General features: G+C 38.9%; 2 protein-coding genes across 2 annotated transcripts; one reads left to right on the forward strand and one right to left on the reverse strand.

Moving 5' to 3' along the window:
* Nucleotides 1–4767: 4767 nt before the first annotated feature.
* LOC133851580 (protein EIN4) lies at nt 4768–19359 on the reverse strand. The gene is made up of 2 exons (XM_062288051.1): nt 16753–19359; nt 4768–5503 (listed from the first exon to the last, which is right to left on the reverse strand). The coding sequence occupies exons 1-2, from the start codon at nt 18499–18501 to the stop codon at nt 4985–4987; spliced, it is 2268 nt and encodes a 755-aa protein (XP_062144035.1). The 5' UTR covers nt 18502–19359; the 3' UTR covers nt 4768–4984.
* On the forward strand, nt 10109–10855 carry LOC133851449 (uncharacterized). The gene has a single exon (XM_062287884.1). The coding sequence runs from the start codon at nt 10163–10165 to the stop codon at nt 10853–10855; it is 693 nt and encodes a 230-aa protein (XP_062143868.1). The 5' UTR covers nt 10109–10162.
* Nucleotides 19360–20560: the final 1201 nt, after the last annotated feature.

A 20560-nucleotide genomic window follows, 5' to 3' on the forward strand; every position in this document is an offset into this window, starting at 1 on the left:
AAAGTTAAATCCGAAGTGATTTATTGAGGCTGAAAGTTAGATCCCGAGGTGTTTTATTGAGGCTGAAAGTTAGATCCGAGGTGTTTTATTGAGGCTGAAAGTTATTTCCGAGGTGTTTTACCGAGGCGAAAAGTTAGATCCGAGGTGTTTTACCTAGGTGAAAAGTTAGATCCGAGGTGATTTATTGAGGCGGAAAGTTAGATTCGAGGTGTTTTACCGAGGCGAAAAGTTAGATCCGAGGTGATATACCGAGAAGAAAGTATAATCCGAGAAGTTTGATCCGAGGGTACTCTACCGAGGCGAAAAGTTAGATCCGAGGTGATATACCGAGAAGAAAGTATAATCCGAGAAGTTTGATCCGAGGGTATTCTACCGAGGCGAAAAGTATGTACCGAGATGACACATACCGAGAGTATTATTCCGAGGGTACTATCCCGAGGAGACTATGCCCGAGCTCCTAGTTCCAAATGGCACACTTTGAGGACCCCTCTAGATTTGCCATCCTCCTAAGTGCACAGTCACGTGCCGAGGGACAAATCCGAGCCGATGGTCCAGTTTGAGGAACTCTTCCAAAAAGCACCATATCGAGTGGTGTGCAGGATAAGGAGCTCCAAGTAAGACGGTTCATCTTCATCGAATTCACCAGATAAGTTCATACTCTTCTTTGACAAACATGATTTATGTTAAAGTAAGGATAAATGTTGGTTTTTACCAATCAGGAAAAAATATATATATGCATGCACTTGTACGCTTTGCCGAAATGTATATATATTTTGATAAAATAGACTCATATGTTGAGGCTTCACTCCTGTCGTGAGTGAAAGGATCACAAAATCATCCCGACGGATGAAAAGAATATATGGTGCTACTGTGCATTCTGCTATTTTGTTTTAGGATATGCAGTGCTTCGTTAACCCTTTTTGCAGAAAAGATACGGGGAGACAACCCCTACAACAAATTAAACAAGGAAAGTCTCTCGGTCAGTCCAACACCGAGAGCCAAGGAGACAACCTTGCAGAGAAAACAAGGAAAAGTCTCTCGGTTAGTCCAAAACCGAGAGCAGGAAAAGTCTCTCGGTCAGTCAACACCGAGAGCAGGAAAAGTCTCTCGGTCAGTCAACACCGAGAGCAGGAAAAGTCTCTCGGTCAGTCAACACCGAGAGCAGGAAAAGTCTCTCGGTTAGTCCAAAATCGAGAGCAGGAAAAGTCTCTCGGTCAGTCAACACCGAGAGCAGGAAAAGTCTCTCGGTCAGTCAACACCGAGAGCAGGAAAAGTCTCTCGGTCAGTCCAAAACCGAGAGCAGGAAAAGTCTCTCGGTCAGTCAACACCAAGAGCAGGAAAAGTCTCTCGGTCAGTCAACACCGAGAGCAGGAAAAGTCTCTCGGTCAGTCAACACCGAGAGCAGGAAAAGCCTCTCGGTCAGTCCAACACCGAGAGCAGGAAAAGCCTCTCGGTCAGTCCAACACCGAGAGCAGGAAAAGCCTCTCGGTCAGTCCAACACCGAGAGCAGAAAAATAAAAAGTCTCTCGGTCTATCCAACACCGAGAGCAAGAAAAACCTAACGGTTAGTCCAACAAAGGATACAACGGCAGGATTGCAGGTTTTCGGAAGGACAAGAACATCCAAGATAGAATCGGCCCGAGTCCTTTCCTTGGACGACCCGAAATGGTTATGGAAAGGACACCAAGACAAGAAAACCTCTCGGTTGGAGGTCTCCAGACGTTAAAAGATTGGAGCATTCAGAGATAAAGAAATTAAAAGGTAAAGATTTCAAGTTATGATTTCATTTCAGTAATATATAAAGTCTTTTACAGGTTACAAAGATTTCCGAAAAGAAAGGTAAAGCTCAGCGACCTGACTACCCACCTCAAACGACTTAACCTGCTGTCGCAGACTAAAGTTATAGGGGGTAGCTCAAAAAGGTAAACAGGATAATAAAGCTTCAGAAAGAGTTTCAGTAAAGATTCAGGAAGACAAAGCTTCAAGGATGACAAAGCTTCAAGATGACAAAGGTTCAGGATGGTAAAGGTTTAAGGAGATAAAGCTTCAGGATGATAAAACTTCAGGAAAACAAACAGGAAGGTAAAGGTTTAGAAAGACAAATCTTCAGGAAGGAAAAGGTTCAGGGAGATAAAGTTTCAGAACGACAAAGCTTTAGGATGACAAAGCTTCAGAATGAAAAAGTTTCAGGAATGAAAAGCTTCAGGAAGGTATGAGGATAAAACCTCTTTAAAAAATCATCAAGTAAGACTCAACAAAGTTAAAGCTTCTACAAAGGCAAAATCACCGAAGCTACACCAAACTCTCAAATTAAGATCTCTCAGGAGCAACTCGAACAAAGATACGGGGAGACAACCCCTATAACAAACCATACGGGGATATCACCTCTACAAAAAATAACCAAGTAAGTTCATCGCTTCTAAAAGATTTTTTCATATCCTCCTCGGTCATAACTTACACAAACCGATTGTTTGTTTAAGTTAAGGAGGATAACTCAAAGTAAGATTTTTCTCTCCTAGTCATGGAGTTCAAAACAAAAGATTTTTGAAACAAAAGATTTTTCTTACCCTCCTCGGAGTTAACTTACGCAAACCGATTGTTTGTTCAAGTTATTAGAGGATAGGTGAGAATTGATTTGTCATGGAAAGTTTTTCCATAACAAAGAATTCAAACATTACAAAGTTCGAAAATAAAGATATTCACAGGTGAGACCAAGCTAGATGGTATTCAGATTAGAAGATTCAGTACGCCAAGCACAAAACCTCGGGCCACCAGAAGCCCCTAGTCGTTATAAGTCTCGGACAACCAAAGCCTCAGCGCTAGTCTGGGCCTCCGAAGCCCCCAAGAGAGATTTTTGTGGAAGCGGTCTACGAAGCGCTACCGATGAAGAAGCTTCGGGTATGTTAAGCCTTTTCTTCAACGGTTTACCATTTTTGTCAGACAGAACCTTGATCTCAGGAAAGGTGTACGCAAAGTGTTCTCTCAGAGTGGCATTTCACCACAATCTTGGTGAAATCAACTACATCAGTCCGATCCATCTCCTACCGAGAGTAGGAGATCATTTTGACAACTTTGGTCCTACCAACAATATTATGTAGAGGCATTTATGAAGAAGATATCTATGAGAAGTTGCTATTAGTACTATGACAGATCACAAGTTGGATCCACTCAACTCGATCCAAGAAGGGGATAAACATTTAGCAACTACTTCAGGGAAATCAGGTATCAGTTATCCCTGGTAGAATTGGGATAGGACTTATGGTCCAATCAGATAAGAAGAATGATCAGATCAGAAGTCTAAGAAGATATCAGATTAGAAGTCTAATAAAGGATCAGAGTCCAATTAGAACTTTGACAGCAGTTCTAGATCGACAAAGAGCAGGAATTCTAATCCTTCCAGAGATTCGAGGCATTATTCGTCATAATTACTTTGAAAGAGGCAGTAATTGTCAGATACAGATTATGGAAGATCCAGATTCAGAAATTGAGGTATTTAATTCTCTTACATTCTAAATTCAAATAAGAGAATTAGGGGGGTAACTGTTGGAGAAATAATTAGCTCCAAAGACATGTGGGTCGAGCCCATCGGGTCGGCCCAGCAAGATTAGACCCAATTTATAAGACCATTCGTTATCTCCAAAAAGACATATATCTCGAGTATATCAAGATAGACTTCTATCCCATCAAATATGGGATAAGGTACCTAATAGAATGACATTAGCTAAAGAGAGTGTCATATCCAGTTTGGACTCTACTACCCAATTTGAATTCCAGAAAGATAAAATTAAAGACTATGTGATCTAGGACTCAGACTCCTAATCAGATTATGCTCCAAGTATTTTAGCAGTTTTATAACTGTGAGCCTATAAATAAGACTACTACGCCAGGTATTAAAAAACAGATTCTCTGAACTCTTGAGATTACTGATATTCTCCAGAAAATAAATTTGAACTGACTTAGGCTTCGGAGTGGGGGTCCGGTCGGCACCCCCGACGAGCCGTTTGTTATTTTGCAGATTACGAGGAGAACGAACATCGAGGAAGGCAACGAATCACAAGGCAACACGGCACCGTACCGGAAACTGTACCAACAAACATGGAATTACTTCAACAATATTCTGAAGTTAACCGTATTTGCTTACTAGCAATATGGTTGGAGTCTTGGAGATTAGTTATTGTTGAGATAGGTTGTGTTTGATAGTTGGTCATAGCTGGGATTTCTTTCTCTTTTTTTTTTTTCTTTTTTTTTTTTTTTGATAAAATCAATACACTTTCATTAATATTATGAAAGTACAGCTTGTTCCGCAAGCACTATCTTTCGAAGAAATACAGGATAATTCTTCATTCACACTTGCTCCAAGATGGATTGCCGTTTTCGTTAGGCAGTGAGCGGCTTCATTAGCCACCCATTTTACATACCCCACGTTCTACGACTGAAGACTGTTGAGCATAATTTTTGCATCATCTATTAGTTGTCCATATAAATCCCCTCGAATGTTTGCTTCAGACAACTTTGAGTATAAAAACGTTGTCGTTTGAGTTAAAAGAAACTCAAAATCATTAGAATCTTTCGTTAGATCCACATAACATCTCAGCTTTTCCTTTATTTTACAGTCCAGAAGCCGGATCTTTTAATCTATGCGTTTCTGATGGTGATTGATTTCAGAGCTCCCTGATAGCATTCATAGGTCACGATTTTCCTTTTAAAAGCCAGTGGGAGAATCGACAGTGTTTTAATGGTAGATATGTTCATTTTCCAAATCTCAGTTTTGTGAATCATATTAATCTCACTATCAAATGGACCTAATCATGGAAAAAAGTAGGCAAGAAATAAGAGCCATATTTTGTATGATATTGAGTTAAATACTAAGTTTAACTTCTCTAGTGGGATCTCAAAGACGTGCTTTCAAAGACCCCCTTAAATTTTTTTTTTTTTTTTTTCTATGCCAAAATGGAATTCTTCACAATCATCCTTCATCTGCCCATTAAAGAACTTTTCGAAGCTCATCTGCCATCCCTTGCAAGAGAATAGGTTTTCGAATCACCCCACTCATTCCTGTCTGCAGACATCTTTCCATCACATGTTCCTCTGCACTGGCTGTTAGGGCTATAATTACAGGCCAATTCTGGCTGCGGAGTTTCCGGATTCTTAATGCCACTTCAAATCCATCCATTTCAGGCATATGAAGATCCAAAAGAACAATTTGGAAAGTTTTTTCAGTGGCGTTAAGAGCACTCAGGCATTCAAACCCGGACGAAACAGAAGTTACTTGACAACCAAGCTTCTCGAGCAGCTTCTTTGTCACGATCCTGTTTATATCATCATCATCAGCTAGTATGACCCGAAGGCCTCTAAACTTTGAGTTGGAATTTGGCTCTGAGGAACTTCCATGGCCAAAGTCAGCTCTTCCAAAAGATGGTCGAATTTGGAATCTAAGAACAAGTGTCATGCATTGTGCAAAACCCAGCATGTCGTGGGATATCCATATGTTACCTTGCATCATCTGCAGATATTTTTTTGTAGAAAATTCGAAGTTATTAGAAGTATATTCTTTCATCCATTGCAATGCTAATGCATCATACTTTACACACAAAAAAAAAAAAAAAAAAAAAAAAAAAAAAAAAAAAAAGAGAGAGAGAGAGAGAGAGAGAGAGAGAATTACAATGCTGTTATTGCATGATAGTTTTGACACACGGAAATATAACAAGCTCTGGAGAGTATGTTCATGAACAGAATGAAGGTCTAAAAGGTGGAGCCAAACTTTTCTTATCTTATTTATACATATTAAAATGAAAATGAAAACAAAGATACTTAACCACCAAGAACAACATGTAAGGCTTAAAAGTTGTATTCTACAATTTGCTGAAAACTAAAAAATTGAAAAAAGTTTTGTGATTTTGGTTTGGAAAAGTGTATTGATGAGATATAATGACGAAAATGTTTTTTGGTGGGGTCCACAAATGAAAAGTGTTTCACTTTTCGCGTTTCAAATTTCTTGTTTTGTAAACAGAAAAGTGTTTGAAAAAAATGTTACCAGTTCCGAAATTTTCAAAGTACAATAGACTCAAATGCCTCAAAATCAAGATTATACACAAAAGAATCCCACAAGTGCATTCTTTTATTAGACCCAAAAACTGTGCATTTCTTACGACATACATGTTTCATAAGAACCTCAGACCATCAGCATAAGCCTCAATTAAAATAAAAACCCTAAATGGTTTAACTGTAACATAACCACAGATATTTTCTTGAGCTGTAGATCTACATGGGTCTTACAGCAGGAGCGTGCCCTGACATTTGCATATCACCTCCTGAGTGCACTAATACAATCACCATCATGACTGCAAGGAGCCACTCTCTGATATGGCCCACATATCAGTGTACAAGTCCTCCCTCACGCCTCATTCCCTCAAACCTCCCCTCCCTCCACTCCTCCCCCCTCTCCCTCCAAAAAACAAACTATGAAAAAGGGAGGAGGGTAGGAATGCCCTAAAAAATAGGGGAGAGGCAAGAAGAAGAGATTTGGACACTAATATCCTAACGGAAACGTATAATTGACTGTCCCATATTATTATCTTCATATAATCCATGTCAGTACCCTATCTCAATGCTGCCAGAATTTTGTCTGCATCACTAGTGTTTTTGGTAACTTCTAGTTGAAGCTTATCACTAATGGCTGCTAAGTTGATGAAACTAGCAAGCAAAACAGAGCCTTGTATTATAAGTAACAATGAATATATTTGAAGACAAAAGATTGCCCTCAAATATATAGGAAGTATACAAGGGAACCTCAAAAAATAAACACTCACACAAGAATCTTATAAATATAGGGAGAAGCCAATTCCGGATGTTGATCGCCGCTTTGGATCAGGGCAATTTGACAGGGTTTTCAATGGAATCCAGGGAGTCCGAGGCTTTAGTTGTGAATCATTTACTGTTTGCTGATGACATGTTGATTTTTTATGGTGCACAAGAAAAACAAATTCAACATCTGAGGTGTATCTTCCTATGCTTTGAGGCCGCTTCAGGTTTAAGGATTAAGTTAGAAAAATCAGAAATTGTTCCTATTGGTGCAGTAGAGGATGTCAAAGGGTTGGCTCACCTACTTGGATGTCGGGTCGCTTCTTTGCCTTTGACTTACTTGGGTTTGCCATTGGGTGCATCTTACAAGTCCGTAACTATTTGGAATGGTGTTATTGAGAAAATAGAAAGGAGGTTGGCTCAAAGGAAGTGTATGTATTTGTCAGAATGGGCAGCTGACTCTTCTTAAAAGTACGCTTTCCAATCTTCCTACGTATCTCTTATTGTTGTTTCCTAATCTAGGGAGGGTGGCTAATCGTCTTGATAAAATTCAAAAGGCTTTTCTTTGGGGTGGTTTTGGAGATGAGGCCAAATTTCATTAAGTGAAATGGAATAGGTTTTGTACTCCTTTGCATTCAGGTGGGTTGGAATTTCACAACTTCATCCAATTTAATCGAGCACTTCTGGATAAACGGTTGTGGAGATATGGTAGGGAAAGAGAGGCTTTATGGCGATTGGTGATTGATGCAAAATTTGAGAGCCTAAAGGGTGGGTGGCGTTCGAAGGGGTGTCGGGTTCCTTTGGAGTGGGTGTGTGGAAACATATTAGGAGGAGATGGGAGAAGTTTTGTAATTTTTTGCGTTTTGAGGTGGGGAATGGGTCACATGTTAGTTTCTGGCATAATTGGTGGTGAGGATAGATCTTTGAAGCAGTACTTTCCAGTTATGTTTAGTATTGTGAGGAACAAAGATGCAATGGTGGTGGATAACTTGGTCAATCATAATGGAGTTATTCAATGGAATGTTCTTTTTACGAGGCAAATCTATGATTAGGAGATGGAGATGGAGATGGTTCTTTATTTCTTCGAGCGGCTTTATTCCACTTCGGTTCAACATAGAGAGGGGGACAGGTTAGTTTAGAACCCCTTTAAAAAGGGTTTATTTGAGGTAAAATGGCCCATCATTTCCGTGGAAAAGTATTTGGTATGTTAAGGCTCCAACAAGGGTGGCTTTTTTTGTATGGTCAGCAGCTTTGGGTAAAATTTTAACACATGATAACTTGCGTAAGAGGAATGTTGTAGTGATTAAGTGGTGTTGTATGTGTAAGAAGAATGGGAAGTCTATTGATCTGTTGCTTCACTGCAAAGTCGCCCGTGATCTTTGGAGTTACATTATTATTTTATTTGGGGTAGAGTGGGTTATGCCACGAACGATGTTGGAGTTGTTGACTAGTTGGGGCACGTCGGTTGGGTTTGGTCGTGCTAAAGAAGCTTGGCGGTTAGCTTCATTGTGTTTATTGTGGTGTATTTGGCGGGAACGGAATGCGCGGCTCTTTGAAGATGTAGAGACTTCAATGATAGAGCTACGAAAGAGTTTGCTTAATATATTATATTTTTGGATAGCGTCCCACCATTGCTTGAATGATCTAGACTTTTTAAATTTATTCTCTTCTCATCCCATTTAGGGGCTCTCTTGTATACTTTCTGTGTATAAAGGTTGCGCCCCTCTGCGCTTTTATTGAATTGAATTACAATTAGTTATTAAAAAAAAAAAAAAAAAAAGATGAGCCAATTACTTGTAAGCCGTTGAGTTCTTGTCGCCCAGTAGTGCATGAGATACCGGATTGTCCAGGCTCAGCGATTTCATATTGGGTATTGGAGAAAGTAAAGGATATCCTCCATATTGTGGGTAATGTGTGAGGGTTTTGAAGAGGAGCTTATGACCTTGCTTACGGCCATTGAGGCAAGTCGCTTCCAAGAGGGTTCAGCCTCCAGTTCCAAACTGGTTAATTGAGGAAATAGTGAGCTAAAAAGATTGTCATGCTCCATTAATTATGATTCAAAAGGCAGTAGTTCCAGCCAAGGCAGAGAGTTAAGGGGAGGGGTTTCTTCGGTTCTTTATGAAGCCTAAGTTACTTTCTTGGAATGTAGGAGGGTTGATGAGAGGGATACGCACCTAAGGGTTAGAAATCTGCTCAGAGAATGGAATACAATGTTATGTCTTCCTGAAACTAAACTAGATCAAATGTTACAGCCTTGTAAGTAATTTGTGGGACTGCCAACATGTGGATTGGTGTTGTTTAGACTCTAGAGGGGCCTCAGGTGGGATTTTGCTTACATGGGATAAGAGAGTGGTGGAAAAAGTGGAGTGTGGGGGGAGTTTAATGTTGCTTGTTCTTTCAGGAATGTTCCCTCTCTTTGTCTAGAATAGACTGATACGTTCATAATTTGAGGGCTTATGTGGCAGCACATGTAGCAATTCTAAAGCCCAATTCGGCAGAGAATAAGGAGTATATTCTCCATGGTTTATTTCCTTAAGTATTTAGTTTAATAAGGAATGTATTTTCCATTAGTTATTTCCTTCTTTGTTTATTTTCCTGCATTGTGTTATGACGGCTAGACCTGATGGTTATGTCTTATGACCTAGCCGTCATCTATTTAAGTGTAATCCTACTCAATGAATAAACATGCTGAATATTATGAAAACCTAGACCTTTTTGGTTGTTTTGGAGATCAAGGCTCTCTCAAAGTAGCCAATATCATATTTTCCTTGCTCTTTTACTAGTTGATTGTATCAAGTGGTATCAGAGCCAAGTTGATTGTTTTCTACAACAATCTCCGATCCACATCATCACCATGTTTTTCTGGAATGAAGAAGAACGAGCAAGGCTAGACAAGATGCGGTCAGAACTCCTCACGTACAAAGAAGAAGCGAGCAAACAGAATGAGGAAATCAGGAAAACAATTGAAAGCTTTTCTCCACCAAGCACCTCTCCGGCAAGCCAAACTCCGCCCATAACACCTACCCCCCCGACTGCCACCATCACAAAAAAGAGGAAGAAAAGAGTGGTTGAAACAACAAAAATCCATCCACACCGGCGTTCCACCAAACCACTGTTGATCGACCGCAAATCAGCCCACCTCAGCCGTAAATTTAGAAGGCACCAGACCCAACCTTCCAAACGTGTTGTCATCAATTCACGCTGCGCCTCCATGCCTCTAGGAGTCACTCGTGTTCACCGCGGTACAAGAGAGGTAAAGAATAGAGCTTTTGTTTGGTTCAGGAAGAGAAAGAAAGAAAACACAGGTCCTTGTGTTTGGGATTTTATTGCTGGATTGGAGCTCATAACTGGTGGTGCTGATATGATTACATGGTCCACCATCAATACGCCTGCTAAAAATGTCGTCTACCTGAGTGCTCATGTGCAATCAGAGATGGGCAGTAAACCTTGGGCTGTAGTCTCCCGCAGACCATTAGGTTCATCTTCTTTCTATTTGTACCCTGGGCATTCAAAAACAAATTGTGGTAGCTCGCCTATTTACAGGATAGTATCTTCTCCATCCTTTATTGGCCAAACATTTCAGGGGATCTATTTTCGATCTTGCTTCTCTTATCAAAGAGGAAGCTTGCAAGTTAAATGTGTTGGTAGGGCTAATGGACCTCAGAGGAAACACCTTGAAATTTCATTAGCATGCCAAAATTTAAATACAAGGCTTTTGGTCTCAAAACAAGGAATGCTTCCTAGAATCAAGTGTAACGTGGGACCAGTATCTTGGCCACAAGGATGTGCTTTGGCTGGCTTAATTTTTGGGTTGCTAGTATGTTATTCGAGTTCTGAACCAGCAGACGCTGAAGCAACTCGGGAAAAGGGGGATAAAGAAGAAGGGATGGAGCAAGGGTTGGAAGAGCAGGGAGTGATTTTTACAAAACCAGAACTGAAACAAAATGGGAAGAAGGAAGAAGAGATGGAGCCAAGGTTGGAAGGGCAAGGACGGATTTTTGCAAAACCAGAATTCTTCCTTGGGGACAAGGAAGATATTAGGGGAGAGGGATGATACGTTCATAATTTTAGGGCTTATGTGGCAGCACATGTGGCAATTCTAAAGCCCAATTCGGCAGAGAATAAGGAGTATATTCTCCATGGTTTATTTCCTTAAGTATTTAGTTTAATAAGGAATATATTTTCATTAGTTATTTCCTTCTTTGTTTATTTTCCTGCATTGTGTTATGACGGCTAGACCTAATGGTTATGTCTTATGACCTAGCCGTCATCTATTTAAGTGTAATCCTACTCAATGAATAAACATGCTGAATATTATGAAAACCTAGACCTTTTTGGTTGTTTTGGAGATCAAGGCTCTCTCGAAATAGCCCATATCATATTTTCCTTACTTTTTTACTAGTTGATTGTATCATGGACAAATTTCTAGTTTCTCCTACTTTGGAAGCCCAGTTTCCTGAAGTATCTCAAAAGAGGTTGCAAAGGCTTTGCTCGGATCATTTCCCTATTCTTCTTGATTATGGAGAATTTCATGGAGGATAACGGTATCTTAAGTTCAAGAACATGTGGTTAAGTTCATAGGGTTTTTTGGATAGGATGAGACGGTGGTAGACATCCTATCACTTTCAAGGTTCTTTGAGTTTCATCTAGGCTATTAAAATAAAGGCTTTGAAAGCTGATTTAAAAGTCTATAATGAGGAGGTGTTTAGCACTATATAGAGACAAAAATAAAAAATAAATAATAATAATAACAATAATTTCTTTAGGAGGAGTTACATGTTCTTGATCATTTGGAAGAAGAGTGAACTTAATGTGATGAGGAGAACTTGAGGAAGGTTAAAGTTATCAGTGGTTGGAGAAGACCAGTCTCTTGGCAGAGGTAAGTTGGAGGTAGAAATTGAGGGTGTTGTGGTTAAGAGAAGGTGACAAATGCACGAAATTTTTTTATCGAGTGGCCGACTCAAATAGAAGAAATAATTCCATTGAGTCTTTGATGGTTAATCGTACAATTTCTACAAATCCTTCTGAGATTAGAGATCACATTGTGCAGTACTATAGTAGTTGGTATACTGAACAGTTTGGTTGGCAACCTAAGCTAGATGGCCTTACTTTTGACTCCATTGGTGAGGTAGAGGCTAATTGGTTGTAAAGAGTGTTTGAGGAAGGTGAGGTTTTTGACGTGGTGAAAGCTTTGAACTGTAATGAGGCTCTGGCCCTAACGGTTTTTCTATGGCGTTCTTCCAAGCATGTTGTGATGTTCTAAAAGATGATATAATGAAGGTCTTTTCCATGCTAGAGGCAAGTTTGAAAGAAGTGTTAATGCCACTTTTATCACTATTGTTCTGGAAAAGTCGAGGGCTATCGAGGGAGTTTACAAAATCATAGCCAAAGTTCTTGCCAACAAGTTGAAAATGGTTCTGGACATCATTTCCAACTCTCAGAATGCATTCATTGGGGGTAAACAAATTCTAGATTCGGTTCTCATTGTTAATGAATGCCTCGATAGCAGGATCAAATTTGGGGAGTTAGGTATTTATGATCACATGAATTGGAGTTTTTTGTTGTATATGCTAAGGAGGTGCGGCTTTGGGAAGAAATGGTGTAAGTGGATAGCTCATTGCATTTCTTCGATACATTTCTCTGTCTTGGGGAACAACATGTTGGCAGGATTCTTTAGTAACTCTCATGGCTTGAGACAAGGAGGTTCTTTATCTTCTTTATTGTTTGTCATCGTTATGAAGGCTTTAAGTAAAGTGATTTCCGCAACAATGAATTGGGATTTGTTATTAGGCTTTTTTGTGGGGTCTTGGAATGTTGGTGGGCTTAACCTCAGTTATTTGCGATGCTTGTTCTTGTGTTTTGAAGTTGTCTCAAGTTTGAAGATCAACCTGACTAAGCCAAAGCTAGTCCCTATTGGCAATGCCAGTAATGTAGAAGGTTTGGCTCGCATTTTGGTTATAGGGTTTCTTCCTTACCTATGAAGTATCTAGGTCTTTCGTTGGGAGCTTGTTTTAAGGCCAGGTTTATTTGGGATGGCATAATTGAGAAGATAGAGTTTCATTTGACCGGTTGAAAGAGGTTGTATTTGTCAAAGAGTGGTAGGTTTACTTTGATTAAGAGTAATTTGTCTAATATGCCTACCTCCATTCTCTTTTTCTCATCCTTGCTAGCATTGCCAATCGCATTGAGAAGTTATAGCGGGACTTCCTGTGGGGTGGCATTGGTGAGGAGTTCAAATATCACTTGATCAGTTGATCCAAGGTGTGTTATCCAATTTCTGAGAGAGGGTTGGGGGTGAGTAATTTACTTCTATTTAACCAAGCTCTCATGAAAAATGATTATGACGCTATGCTTTTGAGAGAGGGGCTTTGTGGAGAGCAGTAGTAGATTGTAAATATGGCAGCTCATGGGATGGATAGTGGTCTGGTGAGGTTAATGGTTCATATGGTGTTGGTTTATGAAAATTTATCAAAAAAGGTTGGCGGGAATTCTTTAGGAACACTAGACTTAAGGTGGGGAATGGCTCCAAGATTAAATTGTGGCATGATGTGTAGAGTGGGGAGCATTCCCTTAAGGTAGGGTTTCCAGAGTTATTTAGTTTAGCTCATTTCAAAAATGCTTTCGTGGTAGACCACTTATAGCTTACCAGTGACTCTTCTCAATGGTACATGGATTTTATCAGAGCAGTGCAAGACTAGGAGGTGGATTTTTTAATCAAGTTTTTTAATATGTTGTATTCCATGAGGCTAAGACGAGGCGGTGAAGACAGGTTGTGTTGGGCCCCTTCCAAGAGAGGGTTGTTTGTTGTCAGATCGTTTTATAATGTCCTAACTCCCCATGATAATGACTCTTTTCTTTGGAAGAGTATTGGGTGAAGGTTCCCTCGAGAGTTGTGTTCTTTACTTCGTCGGCCGTTTTAAGGAAGATTCTCACTATGGATAATTTAAGGAAACGCCATCTCGTAGTGGTAGATTAATGTTGCATGTGCAAGAAAAGTGAAGAATCTATAGATCACCTTCTACTCCTTTACGAGACTATTTATGCCTTAAGGAGTTCCATTTTCAACCTTTATGGATTAAAGTGGGTCATGTAGTGGATCTCTTCGCATGATGGAAAGGGCAATGTGGTTCTTCTCAAAGTGTAATAGTGTGGAAGATGTTCCTGACTTGCTTAATGTGGTATATCTAGAGTGAAAGAACCATAGTTTTGAAGATTGCGAGAGATCGATGATGGAGCTTAAGGCCTTCTTCTTCAAAACCCTTATCACCGGACATCAGCCTCTAATTGTCTTCATTTTACAAGCTTTCAAAAAAAAAATTGATCTTTTTCCATTTTTTGTTTAGGTGTTTCTCTCGTATACTTTTTGTGTACTTGGGATGAACCCTTTCGTTTTTAAAAAAATTTCAATTACTTATCGAAAATATATATATAGCTGCTAACTTGTCTGCCAAAATCTCCTCCCTGTTGAAAGTCTGATTTATTTCTTTCATGCCAAATAGTCCACATAATACAAAGGGGGTAACTCTTCAAAAAACTTTTATGAGACACCCCTTTTCAACAAAAAAGCACTTTAACAATCTCTCAGGCATCACCCAATGAACCCCAAAGAAAGAAGAAACAAGTGACCATAAGCTTCTCATAGTGATCATCTGTCTTGCCACTACATTTACAAATGCAACATCAATCTAATTCCTTTTAATAAGATTATCCACCATCAAAATCTTTCTCAAGCTGTCTGTCCAAACCAAAAAAACAACCTGCCATGGTGCCTTTGTGCCCAAAATACTCTTCCAAAGGGAAAAGAATAGCAATAAACACTCTCAAATCCTCATAAAAGGTCTGAACGTTGTTTCAATTTGGCCTCCAAATCCTCTTATTAGCCCCTCCATCGGACAAGAGATTAGAATACAACTCAAGGAAGGAATCCACCAATAATTCCCAATCATGAAAAACACACATAAATCTAGAATTTCAAGCTTGAACCACTCCTCCCTCCAAAATGGCCAAATAAGAATCTACCAAAGGGTCCTTAACCTCAGTTGTAGAAAATAAATGGAAAGAGGTCTTTTAAGGCAATCTCATCACCCCACACATCATGCCAAAAACAATCCTCCTACTGTCCCTCACCGTATACTTCATAAAACTAGAAAATTGTACCATCCCTAATACTTTTCCTTCGAGTACACAACCGTGCGGCCTTCTTACCAAAGATGTTCTCCAAGTCCTAAAATCCTCATATTTCTCATCGCTTACACACCTACAATAATGCTCCCTTTCTTCACGATACCTCAAAAACCGCTTTCCTAAATTAATTTTTTTTTTTTTTATAAGTAAACCATTTTCCTAAAGTTGTCACATTAGAGGTCTTAACATCGTCACATCCACTATGGATGGCCTCCCATTTGCATTAGGTTTTGATGATGCATGTCAGTAGTCATTGAAGCATTTGACATTGTCAATTCTGACCATCTTCATTCTAAATAATCTTGGAATTGGAGATAATCATCTTCATCACATCTCAGAAAGAACACCTGGTCTCCAATGCCTATATTCACTAGGCACAACAAGGATAACTGGGTAATGATTTGCAAAGGTGTTCTCACAAGAGAAATGTTAAATCAATATCTTGAGAAATCTGATAGGCAACATTATGCTTGGGTTTTTGAAGAGACTGACATAAACTACTCTAAACTTCATACATAAGTGCATACATATGGTCCTATTTGTGGCATGATATTTCACTTGCTCCACTAGTAAAGATGCTAGGATTTGAAGTTCATTGCATTCAGAAAGACACCAGACACCATCTAATTTGGGCACCTTGGCTGGAAAATGTTAATAAATTTCTTGGATTCTCACCTAAGAGGTTAGACACTCCGGTGACTTTGGCTTAATGGAAGTAGAAAGTGAATGATGCTGAATGCTGAATTGGATTTGACACTAATTCAGCCGAACATAGTATGAGTTCATTGTTGTATCCTAGTTTAATCATACAACTGATTCAGTGTAATTTAGAGTAACTTTGTGGAAGGTCTGAGATTGTCCTATTTTATTGTCTTTTTCTTCTTCTTTTTTTCTCCTATTTTTTATTTGTGCCATGCCTTAAAAGCAAGACCAGACTCAAAACATTTTACTATCTATTTGGTTGATCTATGATCCACAAATGTAGACTTTACTGATCAGCAATTTACTAGTGAACCCAGAAATGCTTTATCTAATCCATCATCGAGACAGCTCATGGAACTTCTTATTAGAAATCAATTAGAAACACTATTGAGTTTCGAGCAAAACTGTAGCATGTTACCAAATTGGTTAAGAGGAAAAATTGCAATAATCTCAACTGGAAATGGACAAAATCCATCCATCAAAAAAGAACATGTCCAGACATTCCTATGGAAAGGAAATGGTACATTGTATTCAACAATGATCCACCATAGGTCCATGTATTCTGGTGCAAGCATGGCATCTGAAAGTGTGGAGAAGGTTGGAGGATTAATCTTTTTTTTTCTTTTAATGACGAGGAACCTCTCAAAGGCAAGACCACTTCGTATACCCATCCCTGTCAAGTAAACCTTAAACTCGTGTAAAGCGTCCCCTCCACACAGATCGGGTGATCTTCGCCGACAGGCTGGCCCCAAAGAATTGTTTGCACCCAAGGGGATTCAAGCTTTAGACTTCATGGAACTACCAAAAAGGCCAAGGCCCTTACCACTTGAGCCAACCCCTTGGAGTTGAAAGATTAATCTTAATTTCTTATGATCTATCAGAAAATGAAATATAACAGTAATTTCTCTACACGCAAATTGAAAATAGTTTAAAAAATTCAATGAATTGAAAGTGCAATAATTCATTTCTGAGAGGTAAAATCTATCACTTATGATGCAGCAATCAACAAAGTAAAGAAATCAAAACAGAAAACTGATATATAGACAAAATAATTAGATTACCTACCTGCACGAGCTTTTTGCACATGCTGAAGCTCAGGCCCTCCTTAACTTCACTGCTGTTGTACCGCCTACGAGCATGATTTGCTGCTGAGATTGATCCATCTGACTGAGAACCTTTCTCACAAATCTCAATTTCAAACTTTATGTACACATGCTCATGTTGCATGGTTGATCTCCACATTCCCCACATTTTATCATCCTTGGCCTCAATACCACTCTCCTGAAAAACCCGAAAGATGACAGTCCCCCGTCCATCATAGATATTCAATAGATATCCAACCATATGCAAAATCAATTGAAAAGCCCTTCTCTCATCACCTATCACCTGATCAGGCAAAGAGCTTTGAATATCAATCTCAAAACCAAAGCCTTTATACATACACAAGCACTTGGCAAGACAAGAAGCTTCCTTGATCATGGAATGTAGCCCAAAAGGCCTCATCTCTAACGGGAACCTTCCATTATCCTTGGTTGAAATGTCCATCACGTCATTTATCAAAGTTGACAGAACATTGCCAGTTTTCACCATTGTGTCAACAGTAATCCTCTGTTTGAAGATCATATTCTCCTCTTGAACTATTGACAGTAGGCCAAGGATTGAATGCATTGGCCTCCTCATTCCATGACTCATCACCTTCTGAAAGGTGTTTCTTGCCTGACTTGCCATCATTGCGTTCTTCCTAGCTTGTTGCAATGCACGATTTTTCTCTCCCAGTTGCTCTCTCATTAGCTGAGACTCTTCAAGAACTGCAGCATGAGAGAGAGCCACAGCCACCTGGTCGGCAACCACATCCACTATCTCCATTTCATGATAACTCCAGACTCTAGAGTTTGAACCTGGAAGAACCAAAACCAGTATAGCATAACAAGTCTCAACCAACTCTGGCGTCCCCCCTTTGAAATTCGAAACCCGAAGCATCGGCATCCGAATTGCGGCCACAGCACCTGAGACAGAAGAACCACCACTGCTTGCAGCCCCCAGTGCCGACTCAGGCCTTAGAATCCTCACTCCCTTGCTCCCTCTTATCTCTAACACATCAGGATCATTGATTGGGATAGAATGGTGGTAATCCTTCGAAGAACTTGTTTTCAACTCGTGGGTCAGGTTCATCTCTGTTCTACTCTCATTTGGCATCCAAACCGCACAATTCTGCAAATCCAAAGTCTTGGAAAGCTCAACCAAAGTGGTGTATAGTATAGTATGCTTGTCAAGCGACTTTCTTATTTCTCTGGTTAGCATTCGTACATGCCAACTCGCTTCCTTCTGTTTCTTCATCATCCCAACCTCTTGATCCAACTCCAAGACATTTTGCCTCAAGAAAAGCTCCCTCACTTTTACTTTGAGAAGTAGAGGGATCAACGTCAAAAGGGTTATTGCAGTTGCACATGAAACCAAAGCTGTGAGGAATTTGGCAATGGTAAGGGAAAGCATCAACTGGAACGATTGATGGCCATTATAAGTCCATCCGTTGAGCAAATGGGTCAATCCACAAAGGACTATAAATGCTATGAACTGAAGAAGTACCCATTTGAATGGAACGTTCGAGCAGCTAATATAGTAAAGGAGCTCAACGGGGATCGAAAAATATGCTACTGCAATCAAGAAATCACTCACTTTTTGGCACTCTAAAATGCTTTGTATGCTCCAAAAGCCCTCATCGTCGCAGTTACAATTCACAAAATCACTATCAATGGCGGCAACGTAGATAACCAGATAAGAAGTCAACAACCCAAGAGCTAATGCTCTTAACATCGCAGTCAAACGGTTGCTTGTTTACTCCAATTTTCTCACCAAAACTGCAATAACATACATTCAACTACATACCAACGCAACCCATATCACAGAAACCGATTTTCCGCAATTTCGCTACCTTAAAAAATACTTAGCAAGTTTTGTCAAGAGTTAAATACCCATTAATGGATCCAATAATCTAAGACACCCAATTCTCAACGACGTCTAGTTTCCCTATACCAATGGGTTCTCACATTTTTCTAGTAGCTTATATCTCCTTTCAGTTAAAGGAAATGATCTGTTCAACCCCACATAACCAAAACAACCCATCAAGAAGACGAATTGAAAACCACCCAAGTTCAATCTATCAAAAAAATATATATATCATAAAAGAAAAAAGAACAGAAATAATGGTAAAGTGAAAAAGGGTATCTAAAAGCACAAACCTCCTGCCTCCCGCGGCAAAACCAACTCAAAACCTTAAATTATTACCAAATCAAATTGAAACACTACAAGATTCCTACCACAGCATTTACCCAGTGGCCTATCTTCAACCCTCAGATTACCCAGAAAGAAAAATGGCACAGAGCAATGAACTACCAAGAAAACAGAGCAAAACCCAATAGAGAAAACCCAGAAAAGTCAGAGGCAAGCAGAGAGGTTTTCCATAAACCATTCGACAAACGCACATCTCTGTCTCTCTTCACAGCATCCAGAGAAACGTTGCAAATAGACAGAGAAACGACAGGGACAGAATAAAGGAAAAAAGGGAGAAAAGCGTATCTGAGAGCTGGAGAGAAGCGGGTTTAAGGTTGGAGTGGGACCAGAGAGGTTTACGTGAAGAGAACCTAGACGCTCTCTTTCCTTTTCCCTCCTGCATTCTGCATTGACATCTGACCCCGAAAAGCAACTTCATTTTATTATATTCTCACTTCTTTTTCCTATTACAACTTGTCTATTTTATTTATTTATTGAAAACAGAGTAATTGGTGCTTGTAAAGGAGTAAAGTATTCTTTTTTTTTTCTTTTTCTTTTCCTTTTTTTCTTCTTTTAATCTTTTAATACAAACTCCAATAAAAATTTTATTTCATTCTCTACTTTAAATATTATTTTTTATTTTGACAAGCCTCCATCTAGGGGCGTAAACGAGCCGATCCTGAGCGGGTATTACATGTTCGGGCTCGGCTCGTTTAACAAACAGTAAAGCTCGAGCTCGAGCTCGACACGAGCTGAAAAATCTTGTGCGAGCTCGGCTCGCGTAACAAAAACTATTGTCCGAGCTCGAGCTCGAGCTCGGCCATTTTGGTCGATCCTGAGCTCGAGTACTCGGCTCGTATCATAATTTAAATTATTGACTTTAGCAAAAAAAAAATTAAAATTAAAAATTAAACCACAAATTTTCAAAATAATGTGCACTTGCACGTATTAGAATTTTGCAATAAAAGCAAACAATAAGGCAATTGCCAATGAGTCTAGAATCTGAATTACAATTATCTATGAATCTATAATAAGTAATTAAATATGGTCAAATTGATCATTATGAATTTATGAGTCATAAATCATAATTCATAACTACCTACTAATAATACTAATATTATATGATCATACGATCTAAGTATTATCATATGATAGCATATTTAATGTATTAACATGATTTAACAACTCGTATGATCTTAAATCTTAGATCTTAGATCACGTGATGTAATGATTATTAAGTATTTAATGATAAACTCATAACATATAATAAAGTGATTGCATATTTTATATGTACATGTCATATGGCACAATGTTATATTATTATATGATCATATAGCCATATAATCTTATTATATAACATGAATAATATGATTAAGTATACAAATTGTCATTATATCATATGACTAATAATTAATTATTGATATTATTCACTTTTATTATTTTATATACCTATAACCAATTAATATATACTAACTAATAACCATTGTTATTTATTACTTAATTTATGCTTACATATATTATATTATTTATTAATATACTATATATATATATATATATATATACGAGTCGAGCCTTAATAAACGAGTCGATCCTTATACGAGCG

Source organism: Alnus glutinosa, chromosome 12 (assembly GCF_958979055.1).
Source record: "Alnus glutinosa chromosome 12, dhAlnGlut1.1, whole genome shotgun sequence".
Taxonomy (NCBI): domain Eukaryota; kingdom Viridiplantae; phylum Streptophyta; class Magnoliopsida; order Fagales; family Betulaceae; genus Alnus; species Alnus glutinosa.

Coding starts and splice junctions, on each gene's coding strand:
- LOC133851449 (XM_062287884.1), top strand. CDS start 10,163: ATGATTACATGGTCCACCATCAATACGCCTGCTAAAAATGTCGTCTAC.
- LOC133851580 (XM_062288051.1), bottom strand. CDS start 18,501: ATGTTAAGAGCATTAGCTCTTGGGTTGTTGACTTCTTATCTGGTTATC. Junction 5,504..16,752: donor TGTGCAAAAAGCTCGTGCAG/GTAGGTAATCTA, acceptor AAATATCTGCAG/ATGATGCAAGGTAACATATG.